General features: G+C 42.5%; 1 protein-coding gene across 7 annotated transcripts in view; it reads right to left on the minus strand.

Annotated features, from left to right (window-relative positions):
• Positions 1 to 1,751: 1,751 nt before the first annotated feature.
• Positions 1,752 to 23,675, minus strand: part of cuedc1b (CUE domain containing 1b) — a 34,658-nt gene continuing 12,734 nt past the window's right edge. For 3 of the 7 annotated variants that reach the window (XR_013844313.1, XR_013844314.1, XR_013844315.1), the window contains 6 exons: positions 22,853 to 22,918; positions 10,332 to 10,405; positions 8,721 to 8,804; positions 7,315 to 7,968; positions 6,380 to 6,446; positions 3,982 to 4,000 (listed from right to left, as the gene is read on the minus strand). Coding sequence is in view for 3 of the 7 variants with exons in the window: in XM_080006511.1 (XP_079862637.1) it covers positions 3,957 to 4,000; positions 6,380 to 6,446; positions 7,315 to 7,373; positions 7,875 to 7,968; positions 8,721 to 8,804; positions 10,332 to 10,405; positions 22,853 to 22,918 (488 nt within the window). In the remaining 4 variants the exon portion in view is untranslated. Of the gene's footprint in view, positions 4,001 to 6,379; positions 6,447 to 7,314; positions 7,969 to 8,720; positions 8,805 to 10,331; positions 10,406 to 22,852; positions 22,919 to 23,675 lie in introns of all 7 variants that reach the window. The other 4 variants (XM_080006511.1, XM_080006512.1, XM_080006513.1 and 1 more) reach the window with 4 other exon arrangements.

The raw sequence follows: 23,675 nt of genomic DNA on the forward strand, positions 1-23,675 counted from the left end.
ATAGCATGCCTTTTGCATGTCAGTAAAGCAAAGAAACTGTGAAAAGAGATAAATCATTGCTAAAGACATGGACAAGTTTGTTGGTACCCTTCGACAAAAAAACCCCCACAATTTTCTTTGAAATAACTTGAAACTCAAAAGTAATTGGCATCCATCATTGTTTATTCCATATTTAATAGAAATCAGACTTTGCTTTTGATTTTTGATTCAACAGATCAAAAATCATGCCAATGAAAATGGCAAGGAAAAAAAGTGATGGGACCCTTACCTTAATATTGTGTTGCACAACCTTTAGAGGCAATCACTGCAATCAAGTGATTTCTGTAGCTCTCAATGAGACTGCATGTTTCAGCTCTTTCCCGAGATGTTCAATAGGATTTAGACAGGGCTCATAGAAGGCCACTTCAGAATAGTCCAATGTTTTTTTGTTATCCATTCTTGGGTGCTTTTAGCTGTGTGTTTTGGGTCATATCCTGTTGGAGGACCCAACCTGCGACTGAGACAGAGCTTTCTGACACTGGGCAGTACGCTTCACTCCAGAATGCCTTGATAGTCTTGAGATTTCATTGTGCGGTGCAGTTTCAAGGCACCCCGCGCCAGACGCAGCAAAGCAGCCCCAAAACATAACCGAGCCTCCTCCATGTTTCACAGTAGGTATGGTGTTTTCCTTTGAAAGCTGTTTTTTCGTCTGTAAACATAAGAGCTGATGTGACTTGCCAAAATTCTCCAGTTTGGACTCATCTGTCCAAAGGCCATTCTCCCAGAAGCATTGTGGCTTGTCAGTATGCATTTTAGCAAATTCCAGTCTGGCTTTTTTTTCTTCCAAAAGTGGATCAGGGTCTTCTTCCATGGAGCCCACTGTCACTCAAAAAGCAACAGATGGTGCAATCGAACACTGATGTACCTTGACCTTGGAGTTCAGCTTGTACCTCTTTGGAAGTTATCCTCGGCTCTTTCTACCATTCGCACTATCCTTCTGTTCAATCTGGGGTCAATTTTCCTCTTGCTGCCTCGTCCAGGGAGGTTGACTACAGCCCCATGGATCTTAAAGTTCTTAATATTTGCAACTGTAGTCACAGGAACATCAAGCTGATGGAGATGGTCTTATAGCCTTGACCTTTAACATGCTTGTCTATAATTTTCTTTCTGATCTCCTCAGACAACACTCTCCTTTGCTTTCTCTGGTTCATGTTCAGTGTGGTGCACACAATGATACCAATCAGCAGACTACTTTTCTCCATTTACATTGGCTGAATGACTGATAAGATTGAAGACGTGTGATACCAATTAAAGTTAACAGTTAGTTTGAAATATCACTATAATCCAATTATTTATAATCTTTTCTAAGGGGTACCAACAAATCTGTCCAGGCCATTTTAGAATAGAATTAATCTCTTAAGCAATAACTGATCTCTTTTTAAGGTTTCTTTGCTTTACTCTTACATACCAAAGGCATGCAGGTATACAAGAGGGAATTGCTTTTAATTTTATCACTTTTCAGGAGGAATGAAACATTGTTTCAATGAGCTGTAAGGATACCAACAAATTTGTCCACGCACACACACGGTTATGTCTTTTCCATATAGAAACATTTTCTCAATTTATACTAAATGTATCAAATTTGAACACAAATTTGTCTTAATATTCCAGTCAATACATTAGCGACTGTGCCCCCCATGTAACCCCATGAAAAAAAAACCTTTTTAAAATTTTCATCATTTCTGCACAGCTTTTCATACCTTGGGATCTCCTGTGTAATAAGAATAAAAATGACATCCTAATTATATTGACATTAGCTGGCACAGGGACTAAATGCCAAACCAGTTTTATTATTATGGGAACTCGACAGTGTAGTGTTTGGATAAAGTTACCATGTACTACAAAGATTTAGCATACAGCCTCCTGTTTCAGGTAATAAAATACAAATCAGGTCACATCAGACCAATTTACATAGACTATAAATCAATACAGATCTGGCAATCAGAATTGGGCCACATCTGGCTTGAATCAATTTGCTCATATGTGGCAATTGGAGTCGGGCAAAATCTCGCTTGAATCTCAGCCCAGTTCCAGACGCACCCACAAACAAATCAGCACAGAAAAATCTGTTTTAAGTTTTAACTTTTCATCAAACATTTCCAACATAATATTGTTTAGCAGTAGCATCGACATCACTGGCTAGTGCTGAAGCACTTGGAATTAAGATTTCTTGGGCAGCAGTGGTATTTTCTCTCAAATATTTTAAGAGTGTAATAAAAAGGTGCCTCCATATGGGTTAGGGTTTCTTCTAAACAAATGCCAAGCTTTAATTTATTAACCAAGTTAACATACCCATAAAACTCTTTCAACTCGGAAATATACTTGATGTTTAAAATGTAGATAATACCACAACATATATATTTCTAGGGAGAAAATAATTTACAAACCAGAAATACAGGAATTGAATGCCTCATTTTGCCTCACTTGTATGCCAAATAAGGTTGTAGGTTTTCTGACAAATTAATATGAAAACATTTTTGACCCGTTAACTCCATCTACATTTTGACATGGCTTTACACGACTAGTCAAGATTAACAAGCGTAAATAGCTCACGTTTTCATCCCAAAATGGAACAGAGCAGCTTCTAAGTGTTAACGCTGCAATATAACTTTCTCATTTCGATTATAAATCAAGCTATCGATAAGAGAAGTAAAGATGCTAAAAGATGTACGCAAGCCAACAGAGAAACTATTCATTAGTGTAGAGTTGATTAATGCCGAGTTGATTAATTTGGCTACAGTTATCTAAAACACTGAGCACATTAAGTAGGGTATTCTGGCCTTGCTGATAAAAGACAAAGTCTCATTTTTTGGACCTTAATACGGACAAATTCAGAACCATTCAGATGAGCTACATCAAGTTTCATTACGACGAGGGAGCGACGATTTGTGCACCAAAATAAAACAAGCGAAGGTGGAGCTAAATCAAAGAAACAAACAAAACTGCAACAACAACAAAAAAAACACCACATATTAGCATATCTAACAGTCTAGACTAGTCACAGTGACTGTTGGGAAAGCAGATAGGTATAAATCGTCAGAGGGTTTTATTGAATGACGATATTAGTTTGCTTCCGCCTCCCCCATCCGTCTCAAACATTAACTAAGACAAGCGTTTCCTATGGATAGATAAATTTAACATTTAATTCATATAGAAATTTGCTGAGTGTCCCAACACAAAATACCTTTACCACAATTTCTTCAGTTTCTTTTTGCAAAGCATGGCTTTATTGGAACAGCTGTCTTCGCCAGCGTGTTTTTAAGACGGCTCAGCGATATATTGGTGTCGAAATAAGAAAATGTGCTTGATCTCTGTTCTGTTTGTGACTGGTCTGCACCAGTTCTGTACACTCAAAGGCTTAATATGCTTAGACTCATAGGCTAGAAAAACTTACAGTTTCAGGTATTTTATTGAAGTTTGGATTGAACTAATCTGTCTGTGGCAGTGTTCAAAGACCGCTGAAAGCGATACTTTCGGCGTAAAGTAACAGCTTTAAGTAACTTGATCATTAACATGAAAAAAAAAACATCTTTATGATTTGGCTTCTAAATGCTCAGCCATAACTGCAGACATACATTGATACAACGGTTATGACTGACAAAACTATGACTATAACTGATGCAGCTCTGAGGGGTGTACATTTAAAGGAAGAATAAACAAAAATAAAGAGTACTGGTTGAGACTACTGCATATTTCTGTGATGTCCAACATGGCATGTCAGCTAATTTGTTTTGAGACAGATAATGCAGTCGTGGGCAATTATAAGCCTGATGTAACATTAACAAAGAGAGTCGCTGCTTTTGGAGCAAGGATCTTGGTTCATCTCTCCCACGGTAGCCTGTGTGGAGCCTTAGCTTGGCTGGTACGAGACAAGGAAGAGCCTGGAGAACCACCCGCAGCCCTGACCATAGGTCACGCTATGAATGCTGCAGTAACCCTCTAGTGGTTTGGCAGGGAGGATCTGAGGGGAAAAATTAAGAGGAATCTAGTTTATTACAGGTCCAATGGATCATTTGGATTCACACACACACACACACACACACACACACACACACACACACACACACACACACACACACACACACACACACACACACACACACACACACACACACACTTTCAGTATCTCTATATTTAAGAAAAAAGGTCCAAAGGTGTAAAAAAAAGTTTTTATATTAGTCTGCCATAAATAACTATGACTGTGGGGGGTCGGAGGTTGAAGTTCATTGGTGGGTTTTTATAATTTGCATAAGTTCATCTGATTGGAAGGGAGGTGTCCAGGATAGTGGGTAATTGGCTCAGGTGTCTAGGGGACAGGTTCCTGGCTGAGAGTTTTGGAACGAGAAAGGGAAGTGATGCATGCGAGTGTCTGAAGAGAAGTTTGTAAAACAAAAAAATAAAAAAATAAAAGGGACACTGTCATCCCAGGGGGTTATTTTCCAACTGGATACTTTAATAGATTGCACTCTTTACAAATACTTTCCCACATAGTTCTATGTTGTGTTTCTATTGAAAAGGTTCACGTAGACATGCACAGTTGAACAAAATTAATGTTACACCTCTCGCGCAAAAATAGAGAAATGCCACGTGGCTAACGTAGCTGGTGGAGCTCCAGAAGTGGATTCAATAGAAAAGCCTCGCACCTATACTGCGCCAACCCATCCTGTGGGGTTCACGTGTGCGTATTGAACTATAGGGGGCGTACTGAATGGTTCGATAACACACCGTGTACTTTTGACACACACACACACACACACACACACACACACACACACACACACACACACACACTTTAAGTAGAAAAGCCTAACCAGGGACAGGGGCCACAAATTAGCCTCGGCTAGAAATCCTATATGCAACACATCTGTTTTTGTAACCTGTTACAATGTTTTTTGCATTTGCCCTGACAAATTAATAAATAAAAACATCTGACACACACACACACACACACACACACACACACACACACACACACACACACACACACACACACACACACACACACACACACACACACACACACACACACACACACACACACACTTTGGCCCCTCAAACACATGTCGTGGTAATTATGCCTTTTCCATATAGAAACATTTTCTCAAATTATATTAAATGTATCAAATTTGAACACAAATCTGTCTTAATATTCCAGTCAATACACTAACGACTGTGGCCACACACACTTTGGAGTGAAATTTAACAGGATCAGTCTAATTTAAAAACTATCCATAATTATAGATAATCAGTTTGTAGACGTCAGTTTTCCTCATTACAGTCCTCAAGTATCCTGTGTGGTCAAAGTTTTAATTAAAAATCTACTGTTGCGCACCTGATTCAATTTATTCTGCATGAAAATTTGCAGCCCTCGGTTAAATCGGGTGCGCAGACAACTGACAGGGCACGGCTTCTATTTGTCGGAAAGGCTATATAATTGGTGCAGGCCAGAGAATCAGTTCAAAAGAACCAAGAGTCCAGGAGGGCAGCGGATGACATAATGTAGTAGAAGCATTAGTGATACTAACGCCCATTCTTCGGCAGAGGCAGGTGACAATAAGAAAATATAAGTCCGGCACTTGCATGAATAACAAATAACTCTGGTACAACTTTCAAGTAAGTGTGGTTATCTAGTAATCAAAAAACAAATGTGCCAATACGCCAGCAGTGAATTCCAAAAGAACAAACAGAATAACAAGCAATAGCTTTACTGCGCGGCATGCATGTAGGAAATGTCGTTTAAAAATGAGTTTTACTGGCATAAATGACTCACACGGGGCACAAACGAAAATAAGAACATGTAAAACAAGTAAATGCTTCTGAATTAGTAAAAATACTTTTTACTTTTACACCAATAATAAAGTCAGCAGGCTCTATCACATTATTTGATTTAACAAAAGTGTATGGCTCCCAAGCGACACCTTGTGACGTAGAAAGAGAATAGCTTTTGACCGTTACACATGCGGGTGAGCGCAATGAACGTCTTTAGAAAAGGTAAAAAATGTTGTTTTCTATAACGACACAGAAGACCTGTAACGTTATTAATTGATATTGCTATAAAATATTGCTCAATATATTCATATAGTCTTCATTGCAAAATTATATTACATTGTGCAATAGACTATTATACTACTATATTCTCAATATTTAATACATGCTACTGTCTCACTTTCACTATGTACTATATTATTGCCAACTGAATTAAAAACATTCTCCTTGTTCAGGTTTGGATTTTTGCTTTTATTGAGATTAATGCATTTTGTTTTTGCGTGTGCCCTGACAGGAGATGTTATTCGCCAAATATTAGGATTTAATCCACAAAAATGAGCTGGAAATTCCTCACCATGATACCGGTTCCTTGTGTTGCTCAGTCTCGTCCTGAGCTGCTGCTCTTTTGGACTGGGTGTCTTCTGGAATAAGGTATGGAAATGATTGTAAACACAGAAAGAATGAGAGAGGTTCTATCCTCATTACTCATAATAATGAATAATTTTTTAAACAATTTTGGTTGGATGTGATTACAGGGCGACAGCAGCTTGATTTTATTTTATTTTTTTTTTTTTTTTCCTCTTTTCTTTACGGATAGATACCCCATTTTTCGACCCAGGCCTTATTATAATGTTGGTTCCCATAAATTTTATAACTGCTCGTAGCACAACCTCGCTCAGGGCTTTTTCTGCTACATCCTCCTGTAAGCTCCCAACAGTCAAGTCTTGATACAGCATATCATACTGAAAAAAAAATGGTCAATCGTGCATTTAATAATTTTTTTCTGCTATATCCACTCTACACGAGAAATGTGAAGCTGCCGCTAATGGATGAACTTGCAGCAGCAAAAATTAGTCTTCAGTAAAATATTATGTCATTGTTAAAAATAAAACAGTGACAAAGATGCGCATAACTATAATGTCAGTTTTCAAAAAGGATATTTCGCTTTTATTTTTCTAATAGCACGTTTCTCAATAGTTAAAGCATTAAGCAAGATTGCGCTATGAATGGTGGGAAACGACATCTGAATAAGACCTTGATTGAAAAATAACTATCCCGCAATGTCCCTCCAGAGATTAAGTATCTATCCATCTAGCTATCTGTCTATAACAGGAAAATCCTACACATTCTATAATTCCATCAGTTCCCCGAGTGGTGGAAACTTCATGAAGAATGTTGAGAACTAACCTGTCAACGATATATTTAAATTTTACAATTCTTTGGCCATCCCACTACCCTCAAAAGATCCAGTGGATCGTGTATCCAAATGAGTGAAGGAGGCGTTCTTACCGCAGGGGTTTCCCTCCACGTCGTCCAGGAGATTGGCTGTGGAGTTGGCTGTACTAAGGCTATACAATAGCTGGGCTAAGGGTAACAAAGTCAGGCGCCACCTGCCCAAATGGAAAAATCTCACAGTATGTAATCTCATGTATGTTTACATTTTTCATATTTTTCTTTTCATGACCATTTTTTGTTTTCTTACATAAAAACCTCCAGGCTATAAAAAAAAAACAAGATTAGCGTAGTAAGTTAGAACTAGGTATACACTAGCAATTACAAAATGGGGATGGTAGCTCAGGCGGTAGAGCTGGTCGTCTAGTAATCTAAAGGTTGCTGGTTTGATCCCAGGCTCCTCCTGCTAGCATGCTGTAGTGTCCTTGAGCAAGACACTTAACCCCTAATTGCTCCTGATGGCTGCGTCCGTCGGTGATTGAACAATTGTAAGTCGCTTTGGATAAAAGCGTCTGCTAAATGAAATGTAATGTAATGTAATACAAAAAGCACGGTTGGTGAAAAGGTGCGCTGAAAAAAAACAAACAAAAAAACCCCCCAAAAAACAGAAAGGATACGAGTGGTGCTTGAGAAGTGTCCTCCTTTTGGATTTTCTTCTCTTCGTCTTCTCCGAGAAGGTTCTAGCGATTTCGAACAGCTTTTTTCTTGTTGCTAAGAAAAGGGCAAACAAGTCAGATGAGGGATTCAACTGGCAGACCCTAAGTGACCTCCGTAAGGCAAATGTACAAGGCTGCACATAAGGGGGGACGGGCGCTGTGTTCAAGCTCAATTCACAGTACAATCAACAGAACAATTACATATGCGTTATTTTGATTAAATACACCATTTACACAATACACATTTGGAAAACCCGGATTGGATATGTATCGCCAATCGGATGATGATAGAGATGATATTGCAAAGTCTAAATCAAGATATTCGGTTCAGTGCTATAATGTGTTAGTATTAATTTCTAAACTGATATAATTTTCTGATTTTCTAATTAAACACAAGGAAAATACACCATACTGGTTATGGTACAGTGTGGATACAGATATAACTGTAAAAACAGAATTGAGAATGAAAGAAATAATTGTTATAATCTTTGCATGATCATTTTTAAGATTATATAATAATCATATATATTATATAAGGATTATATAATAATTATGAGATTTAGAATGGGTAGATATACAGTATGTACATATACCTAGTGATGTACGGCGAGAAGTATCGATAGGTAAAGATATATATATATATAAAACACAAGTATATTCATATATTGAAATTAGTCGTAGTTATTGCTGGAAATGTAGCTCAGAATATTTGAATAAAAATACATTTGGAAAATAAAGACATAAATTTACTGGATGTGTTTCTTTATGCTTTTTTTTTTTAAGTCAATTTGAACTGAGCAGCCTCACATTTCCCCATATGCTTGAGTTTATCTCGGAACATGGCGTCCTCCGAGATGGAGTCCTCCGTAGAGCCTGAAGCGCAGTGTTCCGCTGAGGAGACCGAGAACAGTGCAGTCACAAAACACAGGCCCCCCACAGGCAGGCACACACAGGCCCCCTGCAGGCAGGCAGGCAGGCACACACAGAGGCACACACCTTACTAGTACCAGGTTGGACCCCTTTTGCCTTCAGAACTGCCTTAATTCTTCGTGTCATAGATTCAACAAGGTGTTGTAACCATTCCTCAGAGATTTTGGTCCATATTGACATGATAGCATCACGCAGTTGCTGCAGATTTGTCGGCTGCACATCCTTGATGCGAATCTCCTGTTCCACCACATCCCAAAGGTGCTCTATTGGATAAAGATCTGGTGACTGTGGAGGCCATTGGAGGACAGCAAACTCATTGTCCTGTTCTAGAAACCAGTTTGAGATGATTTGAGCTTTGTGACATGGTGCATTATCCTGCTGGAAGTAGCCATCAGAAGATGGGTACACTGTGGTCAACTCAAATAACCACTCGTTACAACCAAGGTATGCAGAATACCATCTCTGAATGCACAACACGTTGAACCTTGAAGCAGATGGGCTACAGCAGCAGAAGACCACACCCAGTGCCACTCCTGTCAGCTAAGAATAGGAAACTGAGGCTACAATTCGCACAGGCTCACCAAAAAAGGACAATAGAAGATTGGAAAAATGTTGCCCTGTCTGAGGAGTCTCGATTTTAGCGCAACATTCAGATGGTAGGGTCAGAATTTGGCGTAAACAACATGAAAGCATGGATCCATCCTGCCTTGTATCAACGGTTCAGGCTGGTGGTGGTGGTGTAATAGGGTGGGGGATATTTTCTTGGCACACTTTGGGCCCCTTCGTACCAATTGAGCATCATTTAAACACCACAGCATACCTGAGTATTGTTGCTGACCATGTCCATCCCTTTATGACCACAGTGTACCCATCTTCTGATGGCTACTTCCAGCAGGATAATGCACCATGTCACAAAGCTCAATTCATCTCAAACTGGTTTCTTGAACATGACAATGAGTTCACTTTTCTCCAATGGCCTTCACAGTGACTGGATCTCAATCCAAAAGAGCACCTTTGGGATGTGGTGGAACAGGAGATTCTCATCATGGATGTGCAGCCGACAAATCTGCAACAATTGCGTGATGCTATCATGTCAATATGGACCAAAATCTCTGAGGAATGGTTCCAACACCTTGTTGAATCTATGACATGAAGAAATAAGGCAGTTCTGAAGGCAAAAGGGGTCCAACCTGGTACTAGTAAGGTGTACCTAATAAAGTGGCCGGTGAGAGCGCACACAGACACACAGGCGCGCGCAAAACTTGTGCATTTCTAAAATCGCCAGGAGCAGCCAAATAAGTTGAAAAAAAACTTTTCGAGAAGGAAAATGTGATTTTTCCAGATTCGTGTTCCTTTGTGTTTTTTTTGTTATTATTTATCTCTCAACGTGTTTTCAAAACCGAGTTTGATTAATAAATAGTAGAAAAATGTTAAACCGTGGAGTTAAATATTCCCGTTATCATACATGGGGAAACGCAGTTCACTTACCAAGACGCTGAATAGCGCTGAAAAACGCCGACCAATGGTTTCCTTTAAAGCGACGGTCCAGGTGAAGATCGTTCCTGCATATTCCATGTGATGTCAAGTCACAATGTGAAACTGTTTCGATAAGAGTTCAACATTTAAATCTCACGTGTTTATTACACACAGGGAGCCATCATTGTGGAGGGGGCGTGTACCAACGTGTACCATCGAAGAAGAAATGCTGACGTTACTTCCGTAAACAAGACGAGGCTCCTTCGGTTTCACTTGTCTGTGAAAACTTTCTTCTCCGTGTTGTTATAGATAACGAGAAGCGGGTGGCGGATCTAAATCATATCGCGGCCCTGAATCTGACCAGTGCGATAGATCCATGGGGATGGTAGCTCAGGCGGTAGAGCTGGTGGTCTAGTGATCTAAAGGTTGCTGGTTCGATCCCAGGCTCCTCCTGCTAGCATGCTGTAGTGTCCTTGAGCAAGACACTTAACCCCTAATTGCTCCTGATGGCTGCGTCCGTCGGTGTTTGATTGATTGTAAGTCGCTTTGGATAAAAGCGTTTTCTAAATGACTAAATGTAATGTAATCCAAGTCAGTGTCAGCAGGGCATACTGGACTTCATTTTCTGTGAAAAAAGTCAGTTCTCCGACAGCGCGCAGAGAATGACAGCGACACTGAATCTGATATAGCCGTTATCCCAGACTTGGAGAACATTTCAAGCGGATTTTTACCTTAATGTGACGATAAAACTGAATATTTTCAAGAACTTCGGGAGGAGACTGACGATAGGCCCTTGTCGTTGTTACAGTGGAAGAAGTTGATGACGTGATGAAGCCCGTTGAGGTTGATGAGTGGCGATTGTGGCGCCACCCCTTGCGGTCGCCCTGCGCCGGCGCTCCGGTTGACTCTTGCACTTTAGTATTTTTTTCCATTTTTTATCATAATGTACGCATAAAAGCATCGGCAGTTACCTCATACGACCGCGATGCACTCATGGATATAAAAAATTCTCTAAACGAACAACTTTGGGACTTTTTATCCGTGGAAGAAGAGTGGCCGGCGGAAATCCTACGCGGGAACACTCAACAACAACAACAAAAATGTAGCCGCTGTTCCACGAGCGGGCCCACGGAGGAAGCACCGTGGTAAACGAGGCGGCATTCGGGTCAGAATGAGGACGCAACCTTACCGTCCACCTCTGCCAAGCATCCTTCTTGCCAACGTCCAGTCCCTGGAGAACAAGATGGATGAACTTCGAGCGAGGAAGACACGAGGAACTGTTGCGTCCTCTGTCTGACGGAGACATGGTTGAACCCACTGGTGCCGGATGAAGCCATACATCCAGCTGAGTCCCTCTCCGTGTTCCGCGGCGACAGAACGGGGGAGTCGGGGAAATCCAAAGGTGGAGGCGTCTGCCTAATGGTAAACAACCGCTGGTGTAACGCCAACAACACCAAATTCCTTTCCCACTGCTCGCCCAACCTGGAACAGCTGACTATCCTATGCCGTCCATTTTATCTCCCCCGGGAATTTAGCACGGTCATCATTACAGCTGTTTATATCCCACCGCAAGCGGACACCGACGCAGCTCTGTCGGTCCTGTACGATCTGTTGTGCGGATTTCAGAATAGACATCCCGACGCGGCTGTGGTGGTGACTGGGGACTTTAACAGGGCCAGCCTTAAAAAAATTCTGCCTAATTTCCACCAACACATCACGTGTGCCACCAGGGGAGACAGAACTCTGGACCATTGTTATACACCATACAAGAACGGATACAAGACGGTCTGGCTCCTTGCTTTCGGAAATCAGATCACGCCACGATCTCGCTGGTTCCTGTTTACAGGCCTCTGATCGCGTGAGCACTGGTGGTGACGAGGGATGTGAAGCGGTGGACAGACTAATCAGAGGCTGCGCTTCAGGACGCTCTGACTGACGTAGACTGGGACATCACAACTGCATAGTATGCGGTAATGGGGGACTGCATTTGTGCTCTACTTTCAGCTGTTGTATGAGAAAAGCATAGCTTTAACCTGTGATGAAACAGGGCACCTTGCTTTCTTATTCTTAGCATTCCCAAGATATTAACACGTTGACGCTTGCATCCAGTCTCATACTAATTAAAGACATTCTTTTCGACCTGTACTGGTGAAGTGTATTCCAAATAATGAACATTCCAAATGTAAATTGCCTGTCTATCATGATTTTTGAAGGACAACATGAACCATAATGAACATCCAGTTGGGAATGACACTTGGGATGCCCTCTAATGTTTACATGTATGAATTGTGTACTTCTGCAATAAATAAATGTGTCTGAACAGGGACTTGAACCCTGGACACTCAGATTTAAAGTGTGGCATTCTGCAGTCTGAGCTTGTGAGGCTCCGCATGGAAGGATTTAGCCAAACTATTTGTTGAAATCCAAATCAGTGTGCACACATTCCTTAATGTGCTTTCACTTGTAGGTGAGCACCCAGGTAATCTTAATGATGAGGTTTCCCAAGGAAATGTTCACCTCTCACGGGGGGGAATTAGCTCAAATGGTAGAGCGCTTGCTTAGCATGCGAGAGGTAGCAGGATCAATTTAATATTATATAAAATATATATATATATATATATAAAATATTATTTGTCACATACATATACATACTTCCATACATATATGCAGTGAAATGTAATGCAACGCACCCGGTGATAGCACACAATATGTCCTAGGAAAAAATAAAAAATAAAATAAAAAGTAGAAAATTCCTTTCTAATAGGCCGACTAACTGACTCCTAAAACGTAATACAGTAAGTGGAATACTTATAGAATAAGATAAAAATATATTGAATAAAATACAATAAAAATAAATTGAAATAAAATGGAATAGCTAGAAGGAATATGCCTATGTATATACAGATATGTGCATTTAAAGTGGCATGTGAATTAAAGTGGCGTGTGAATGTGAATAGTGTGAGGTAGTGTTTGGGATAATACAGCACAGTATACAACAGTACGGCGCAGCAATACGGCATCACGAACAACCCTGAACAGTGATACAGTATGCGGTACAGTATGCTACATACAGTATAGTAGGTAGTGGAGCCTAGTGCATGGCTCAGTTAGGACCCCTGGTGATGTCAGCGTTGACACTTCTAATGGCGTGCGGGAAAAAACTCTGTCTCAGTCTCTCTGTTCTCGCTGCGTGACTGCGGAGGCGCTTGCCTGACCGCAGCAGCTGAAACAGTCCGTTGTTGGGGTGATGAGGATCCTTCATGATCCTACGGGCTCTGCTACTACACCTCCTGGTGTATAACTCCTGCAAGGGGGGGAGGGTAGTTCCAGTGGTACGTTCAGCTGAACGCACCACCCTCTGCAGGGCCCGCCTGTCCTGGGCAGTACAGTTCCCAAACCAGGCAGTGATGTTGCCTGACAGGATGCTCTCCACTGCTCCAGAGTAGAAGGACTTGAGGATCCTCACCGAGACCCGGAATTTCCTCAGCTGCCTGAGGTGGTAGAGACGCTGCCTCGCCTTTCTCACCAGAGTGTCTGTGTGAACAGTCCATGTTAAGTCCTCTGTGATGTGGACTCCCAGATATCTGAAGCTGCTCACCCTATCGACAGAAGTCCCATTACTCCACAAGGGCGCGTGCGTCCTCGATTGTGATCCTCGCCTAAAGTCCACAATCAGCTCCTTGGTTTTGCTGACATTCAGGTGTAGGCTGTTGTCCTGGCACCAGAGTGACAGGTCAGCCACCTCCTCGCGGTAGGCCTTCTCATTGCAGTCGGTGATCAGGCCCACGACCACGGTGTCGTCAGCAAACTTGATGATGGTGTTGGAGCTGGACCTGGCCACACAGTCATGTGTGTACAGGGAGTACAGTAGGGGGCTGAGGACGCAGCCCTGGGGGGATCCTGTGTTCAGGGTGAGGGAGCTTGACATGTACTTCCCCACCTTGACCACCTGGGGGCGGCCTGTGAGGAAGTCCAGGATCCAGGTGCACAGCGGACCATTCAATCCTAGCTCCATCAGCTTGACAGCCAGTCTGGTGGGAACTATGGTGTTGAAAGCTGAACTATAATCAATGAACAGCATTCTCACATAGGCCCCCTTCTGGCCATCCAGGTGCGTGAGCGTGGTGTGCAGTACCTGGGAGACCGCGTCATCCGTGGATCTGTTCTGCCGGTACGCGAACTGCAACGGGTCCAAGGTGCGGGGGAGGGAGGCGCAGATGTAATCCTTAATCAGCCTCTCGAAACATTCATGACCACCGAGGTGAGGGCCACCGGACGGTAGTCATTCAGGCAGGTTGGAGAGGCGATCTTCGGGACAGGAACGACGGTGGACCTCTTGAGGCAGGATGGGACCACTGATTCAGCCAGGGAGATGTTGAATATTGTGGTGAACACCGGAGCTAGCTGGTTAGCACAGGTCTTCAGTACTCGCCCAGATATGCCGTCTGGGCCCGCAGCTTTCCTGGTGTTCTTCCGCATCAAAGCCCTCCTGACCTCGTGCACGGACACTGAGAGTGCGCGCTCATCCCCAGCGGTGTAACTCCAATTAGCCGGCTAGCGGTGCTGCTGCCAGACTCGAACCGCGCATAAAAGGAGTTCAGTTGGTTGGCCAGGGAGGCGGCCACACTCGTGGCTGGGGAGGAGCTGCTCTTGTAGTTTGTTATTGTTCGCAGCCCCTCCCACAAGCGTCTTGTGTCCCCCCGCTCCATCTGCAGCTCCACGGTGTCTCTGTACGTCCGTTTGGCGTCCCTCACCGCCCTCCGCAGATTGTACGACGCCGCTTTGTAGTTGTCCATGTTACCAGATACAATTCCGTCGTTGTAAGCGGCCGTGCGCGCATTCAGAGCGCAGCGGATGGATTTATCAACCCATGGTTTCTGGTTTGGAAATATCCGAACTTTCACCGTGGGAACGATTTCATCCGCGAGCGTAGCCACAAAACTTACTACAACCTCCGTAAACTCGCTGACGTCACTTGAACTTGTTTGGAGCATGTCCCAGTCTACGTCAGTCAGAGCGTCCTGAAGCGCAGCCTCTGATTGGTCCGTCCACCGCTTCACTTCCCTCGTCACCACCAGATCCCGCGCGATCAGAGGCCTGTAAACAGGAAGCAGCGAGATCGCGGCGTGATCTGATTTCCCGAAAGCAGGGAGCGACACGGGCTTGTATCCGTTCTTGTAAGGAGTGTAACAATGGTCCAGAGTTCTGTCTCCCCTGGTGGCACACGTGATGTGTTGGTGGAAATTCGGCAGAACTTTTTTAAGGTTGGCCCTGTTAAAGTCCCCGGTCACCACCACAGCCGCGTCGGGATGTCTGTTCTGAAATCCGCACAACACATCGTACAGAACCGACAGAGCTGCGTCGGTGTCCGCTTGCGGTGGGATATAAACGCCTATCAGATCAACGCCTGCATTCTCCAGTAAACTTGCTCTTTCAAATCAAAGGGCTTGGCATTTTAACAATCAGGCACAATGGCTCTCAAAGGGGGATATCAAGACTAAACAAAAGATGTGGCCAAGCCTATTTCATTCTGCTCAGGGTTGTGCAAACCCCATTAAACTAGGTGCTTTACAATTCCGTCTAAAAGGGCAGGCCTTGTTCAGGACGTTTGCCCGTCAGCGAGTTTATGGAGGTTGTAGTAAGTTTTGTAACTATGCTAGCAGACAACATCGTTCTCACGGTGAAAGTTTGGATAATTCCAACGCAGAAACCATGGGTTGATAAATCCATCCGCTGCGTTCTGAATGCTCGCACGGCCGCTTACAACGACGGTCTTGTATCTGGAAATATGGACAATTACAAAGTGGCGTCGTAAAATCTGCGGAGGGCGGTGAGGGACGCCAAACGGACGTACAGGGAGACCGTGGAGCTACAGATGGAGCGGGGGGACACAAGACGCTTGTGGCAGGGGCTGCAGACTATTACGAATTACAACAGCAGCTCCTCCCCAGCCACGAGTGTGGACGCCTCCCTAGCCAACCAACTGAACTCCTGTTATGCACGGTTTGAGTGTGGCAACAGCACCGCTACCCGCCGGCTAATTGGAGTTACACCGCTCGGGATGAGCGCGCAATCTCAGTGTCCGTGCACGAGGTCAGGAGGGCTCTGATGCGGGTGAACACCAAGAAAGCTGCGGGCCCAGACGGCATATCTGGGCGTGTACTGAAGACCTGTGCTAACCAGCTAGCTCCGGTGTTCACTACAATATTCAACATCTCCCTGGCTGAATCAGTGGTCCCGTCCTGCTTCAAGAGGTCCACCGTCGTTCCTGTGCCGAAGATCGCCTCTCCAACCTGCCTGAATGACTACCGTCCGGTGGCCCTCACCTCGGTGGTCATGAAGTGTTTCGAGAGGCTGATTAAGGACTATATCTGCGCCTCCCTCCCCCGCACCTTGGACCCGTTGCAGTTCGCGTTCCGGCAGAACAGATCCACAGATTACGCGGTCTCCCAGGAACTGCACACCACGCTCACGCATCTGGATGGCCAGAAGGGGGCCTATGTGAGAATGCTGTTCATTGATTACAGTTCAGTCTCGGTGAGGATCCTCAAGTCCTTCTACTCTGGAGCAGTGGAGAGCATCCTGACAGGCAACATTACCGCCTGGTTTGGGAGCTGTACTGCTCAGGAAAGGCGGGCCCTGCAGAGGGTGGTGCGTTCAGCTGAACGTACCACTGGAACTACCCTCCCCCCCTTGCAGGAGTTATACACCAGGAGGTGTAGTAGCAGAGCCCACAGGATCATGAAGGATCCTCATCACCCCAACAACGGACTGTTCCAGCTGCTGCGGTCAGGCAAGCGCCTCCGCAGTCACACAGCGAGAACAGAGAGACAGAGACGGAGTTTTTTCCCGCAAGCCATTAGAACTGTCAATGCTGACCTCACCAGGGGTCCTCACTGAGACACACACATAGGCTCCACTACCTTACTGTACTATATGTAGCATACTGTACTGCATACTGTGTCACTGTTCAGGGTTGTTCGTGATGCCGTATTGCTGCGCTGTACTGTTGTATACTGTGCTGTATTATCCCAAACACTACCTCACTTTATTTACATGCCACTTCAATTCACATGCCACTTTAATGCACATATCTGTATATACATAATTGTCTATTCCATATACATAAGCATATTCCCTCTATCTATTCCATTTTATTTTATTGTATTTTATTTTATATATTTTTATTTTTATTCTATAAGTATTCGGCTTACTGTATTACGTTTTAGGAGTCAGTTAGTTGGTCTATTAGAAATAAATTTTTCCTAGGACCTATTGTGTGTTATCACCGGGTGCGTTGCATTACATTTCACTGCATATATGTATGAAAGTATGTCAATGTATGTGACGAATAAACCTCTTGAATCTTGAATCTTGATGCAGATTATGAACAAGAAGTAATGCAAGAGAGTCACAATTTCACCTGCACATGCAGACAGGATTCAAAAGAAAATGAAAAGAGGCAGCCCCAAAAAGGCTCTCAGGGTATAGCTGGGGTAGGGTTGGGGTTAGCCCAAAAAAGAACTCCAACTTCTTCCACATTAATATATTAAATGACACACCGAGGCTGATATACAGAGACTCATTATTGATGGACTCTACAATTTGTTGTGTTGTCCGCACTTTTAAACTCCTAAATAATTCCACTTTTAGAAAAAATGTATATTCTCACTGTTATATAAAAGCTTTTTCAAAAACAAAAGATGTTGTGTGTCGATGACGCTGTTCAACATTCCCTCAAAACACAAGAAGAATCAAGAGATTGCCCCATTCAGCAGGGTGTCAAGTAGCCATGTGACAACTAGCTAGGCTGTGTTTGTCCTCTAACCCATTTGCATTCTGGGAGCTGGCTGAATGAACCAAGTGTGGGGGAAAACTTCGAAGGTAATTATCTCAAAAACACAGTTTGCCACACCCTCGTTATAAACAAGTCATAGCCTTAAAAATATTTGCTTGAGTTTCATAAGTGACACCTTGTTTAGAAGCTCTGATTCTTCACTTCAAAAGAAGCAAAAAAAAAAAAATTAAAAATTAAAAATAAATAAATAAATTAATTAAAAAAATAAAAAATAATAAAAATAAATAAAAAGAAAAATAAAAATAAAAAGAAAAAAGAAAGTCAAAAGCCACTGCACTGCACCACACATGCACACGCACTTTGCTGGGGGTATGGGTGGTTTGTTAGGCTCCACTTATTCTTTTCCCTGCTACTTTTTGCTGCTTTAGCCATTGTTTTTTAACAAATATTCACCAGGACAAGGACAAGCTTAAAACAAAGAAGTGATTTAAACTATAAGGACAGAGATAATGGAATTGTTTGTACACTGCTGCTTTGCTGTTGGCTCTTGCTGGTGCCACTTGAACAATGCGGAAAAACAAATGCCAAAAATAGCCGACTACTTTGCATCTTTAAATGAAATGCCGAGATTGAATTTCCTTGGTCATAGCTAGCTACCTTGTGATTTTCTCGATCACCAGGCAAAACAAATATTTCCAGGGCACACCAAATAATAACAAACAAAACACTCGGAGAAGAGGAAAGTGATATGCTCTCAGTATACTCGTGATCCTGATTTTACTATCTGGCGACGTACAATTAAACCCCAGCCCATCAACCAACCCATCAAACGACAGAGAGGCGGTTGAGCGCGGGCTTCCCTGGGGCGGCAGGCTCAGTTGGAGTGGCAGTCTCAGTTGGAGCGGCGCGCAAGGGTCAGCTGGAGGGGCAGACGCGCTGCTAGGCTTGTCCGGGCTGGGGCTTGCGTGGGACGAGCTGCACGTTAGGACTGACCAACAAGAACTCAATCCACCTGTCAGCCCTGTTTTCTACTTCGGGGGACATGAACTGTCTGGTGAGTCTGAACAACCATGCTCTCACAGGCGACCCAAGTTGCCAGAGCGGACGATATGCACAGCTAATGGGATTCTTAAACCACACTGTGAAAAAGGTATCCGATAAGCACGAAAACTGCATGAATTATGATTTTTCCAGACTGTAAATCATGCAAAGGTGATGTGGGACTCCATGTCTAAACCTAAAGGTGGACTGGGTGGACCCTTGAATATTCGAATTCAAATATCAAAAGGAGATCAAATTCAACATCTCCTGACTACTTCATTGTAATATTGCAACCAGTATGTTTGATGTTCCCGGCTATGTTTGCTGTAGAAAGGATAGATCATCTGGCAGGGGAGGGGGCGTATTGTTTAATGTCAAAGACACTTTTAAATGTAATGAAATCAAACTGGACACATCTTTAGAATGTCTAGCCTTAAATGTAGTATTGTCCCCCAAGATGAATTTTGGCATTGTAATCCTGTATAACCCACCATCACATGATGTCTAATTTTATCAAAGTTTGGATGAATTGCTTAAACCAGACATGTTAAACTCAAGGCCCACGGGCCACATCCGGCCCACTGGACAATTGTATCCGGCCCGCGAGATAATATTTTATGTCAATCAGAATTGGCCCACTGGTATATAGCACGTACAGCATTAATACCACAAATCCCAGACTGCATTGCAAGCGCCAGCTATTGGTTGAGACGTCAATCAACGGCTGCAAAGAAACTTGGGTCACTTTCCGTGCTGACTGTCGATGATGCACAAGGTTTCTGCTGCTATTTTTCCAAGTGCACATTTTGCTGAAAAACTGGGCATATACTCTCAGTGATCCGTTTGCGGTTGACGTGGAAAAGGCACCTAAGAACATTCAAATGGAGCTGCTCGACCTCCAATGTAGTGACACACTTGATGCGAAGTATGACTCTGTGGGCGCTGCACAGTTCCCACATTTCATCCCTGAAACGATGCTGCAACTCCGCCTACAAGCTGCTCAAATGCTCTGCATGTTTGGTAGCACATACCTGCATGAGCAACTTTTCTCTGTGATGAAGATTAACAAAACATCACACAGGAGTCGTCTCAGTGACGGACACCTTCATTCCATCCTGAAAATTGCCACAGCGCAGAGCCTGACTCTAGACATTGATGAACTTGCAGCTAAGAAAAGATGCCAAGCATCTGGCTTGGGCTAATGTGCATCAGAGCAAAATGTACCTAAATGTTTTGGCATTTTTCTCCTATAATCACAAGGAATACTTCTAATAGTTATATTCCCGAAATATTTGCACATTTTCAACAGACTATCAAAAATAAAACAAGTTATTATTACTACTACAAAAACATTTTCAGCAGAAATGTCTCAGAAGAAAACTCCTGACAGAGAGGAACACAAAGAAATAATGCCATTGATATGTCTTGAAATTTGATCTCATTACATTGTAAAATCTGTAAGCTTTGTTTCTTTTGAATTCTCTATGGTGCCTTTGGAGAAGTTAAGTTACTTTGTGATAATACATCTGAAAAAAAATTCTTATTTTCAATAAATATCAACACTGTTTGGCCCACAACTTGGACCCAGTTTTTATTTTTGGCCCCCTCTGTGATTGAGTTTGAAAAACTCAACTGTTAAATTGTCGATCTGAATCTCTCTTTTTTGGAGACTTAAATATATATTGGTTAGACAAAATATGCAAACAAAAGTTGAAAATGATAATGTCAAAACACAATTTAACAGAAGGTTAAACAACAAGAATTACTCGAATGAGTAAAACCATGATTGATCTGATAGTCACAAACAGACCCGAACAAGGTACAAGGACGTATAACTTAATAATAGCCTTTCTGACCATACCATGACCCTGATTGTCAGAAACTAACAAAACAGCGTCTAACCATGTTTATGAATGAACATAAACCAGGGAATGCAGTCATTCCTGAAAATAAAATGCCCCAATTTGAAAACAAACTAAATAATATTGACTGGAATGATGTTTTACAAACCAATGATTTAGACAACTGCTGTAACACTTTGATGAAAACACTCAAAGAACTGATTGTGAAATATACACATCCTTAAATGCATGCGACGAAGAGTCTCTTTACCCTCTGAATAATGATATTCACCAGTTAATGAAAAAAAGAGATCTTGCACTGACAAAGGCACTGTCCACTAAAACGAATACGGACCTCCTTATCTTTAAGAAACTGAGAAATAGGGTAGTTAGGGAACTGCGCAAGACAAAAACCGCAATTTACGCAACTGATTGCGGAATCTGAAGGAAATACCACCTCTCCTTGGAAACACCTCAATAAACGAAACTTAAGCCTAGTCAATGAAAATCAATAACAGAGCTGGAAGTAAATGGAGTGATCACTGACAGTATAGAAATTGCAAATGAATTTAATAATTACTTCATTCAATCAGTGCAAGAGCTTGCTGAAAATTTTGAACCAGTAAAACTATCACAGGTTAATACGACAGACTCATCACAGTCTTTCTATATTAAGGAGGTTGGCCAAAAGAAAGTAGTTAAAATCATCAACAAGTTAAGTAACTCAAAGGCAAAGGATGTCTTTTGGTTGGATACTGCACTTCAAAACACACCACCCTGATCAAACCCATAACGCATTTGATAAACCTCTCCATAGGAACTGGTAAATTCCCACGAAGCTGGAAAACAGCGGTCATAACGGCAATCTTAACGGCAATCCGGATAACGCCGGTATCAGATTCATCATAGCTGTCGTTCTCTGCGTCACAGTCAGAGAACTGACTCATCGCGGAAAATGAGGTCCAGTTTGTGCTGCTTACATTGACTTGGATCTAGCGCACTGGTCGGATTAAGGTCCACAATATGATTTAGAGCTTCCTCCACCCGCTTCTCGTAATCCATAACAACACGGAGATGAAAATTTTCACAGACAAGTGAAACCGGGTCCTCGGCTTGTTTACGGAAGTGACGTCAGCGTGACTTCTTCGGTCGTACACGTTGGTGTAAGCCCCCTCCACAATAATGTCTGTGTGTGTGTGTGTGTGTGTGTGTGTGTGTGTGTGTGTGTGTGTGTGTGTAAAAGTAGTACGATTTAAAGGTTGAACTCTATCAAAACCGTTTCACATTGTGACTTCACATCACATGGAATATGGAGGAATGATCTTCACCTGACGAGCGCTTTAAAGGAAACCATCGATCGGCGTTGTTCAGCCTATCGGTAAGTGAACTGTGTTTCCCCATGTAATCTAACGGGAACAAAAAAACTCCACGGTATACCATTTTTCTACTATTTATTAATCAAACTCAGTTTTGAAAATATGTTGAGACATATAAAAACACAAAGGAACACAAATCTGGAAAAATCAAATTTTCCTTTTAGAAAGGTTTTTAACTTATTTGGCTGCTCCTGGCGATTTTAGAAATGCGCGACAATGCAGGTTTAGCCGCGGTTGTGAAGTGGATTCAATAGAAAAGCCTCGCACCTATACTGCGCCAACCCATCCTGTGGGGTTCACGTGTGCGTATTGAACTATAGGGGGCGTACTGAATGGTTCGATAACACACCGTGTACTTTTGACACACACACACACACACACACACACACACACACACACACACACACACACACACACACACACACACACACACACACACACACACACACACACACACACACAATGAGTGATATCTACCTGTGGAACTCTCCATGCTAGATGAATGATTGGACTTTGATTTCCTTGATTCATACTTCAAGCGATCTAAAAAACAAGAGAGCAGATGTTATTAACACTGATGGAGAGTACAACTTTCGCACCAGGGACTAAAATGGATTGGACACTTGGACACTCTTCAACACCAAACTCTAATATATCTTCAACCCCACGGTTTAAAAACTACATCGAACACCTGGTGGTGTCACTGGTGTCAAATGCTCTGATATTCATTTCAGGTGCCTTCGGGGCCATTTTATAAGCTGTGGGAGTCAGAATGAGAATGGGAAATCAGAACCAACGGATAAGACTAGGGCTTTCCCTGAATAGAATATAATTGCATGCCACCAAAAGGCGTCTTGTTTTCTCAGACTTGAGATTTTAAACGTGGATATTGATTTTTTTCTTTCCAATAGCCTCAGAGCTTTTCCGCCCGGATTTGTTGAAATTATTTGGCTATGACAGAAAAAAAGACAAGGGAGTGAGAGGTCAAGAAATAAATGACTAATTCTGGCATTCTGATCTCAAGATGCTATTTAAGTCATCAATTAGGCAAGAGAAAAAAAGAAAAAAAGAATAGCCTTATCAGAGAAACACATTTTCAATGGTACAGTTGCCACCACGACTCTCGATCCAACAATGAAATTGCAGAAATTTTTATTTTTGTCTGAAATGTTGAAGTAACAACAAATATGCAGCTACTCAAAGAGAACAGTTTTGCTGATACATACTCTTGAGAACTTCTACATTATAAAGTTTAAAAATCAGGATCAGGATTTAGGATCATTACCGTGAAAAGTGTTTC

Source organism: Zeus faber (assembly GCF_960531495.2).
Source record: "Zeus faber genome assembly, chromosome: 9".
Classification (NCBI taxonomy): domain Eukaryota; kingdom Metazoa; phylum Chordata; class Actinopteri; order Zeiformes; family Zeidae; genus Zeus; species Zeus faber.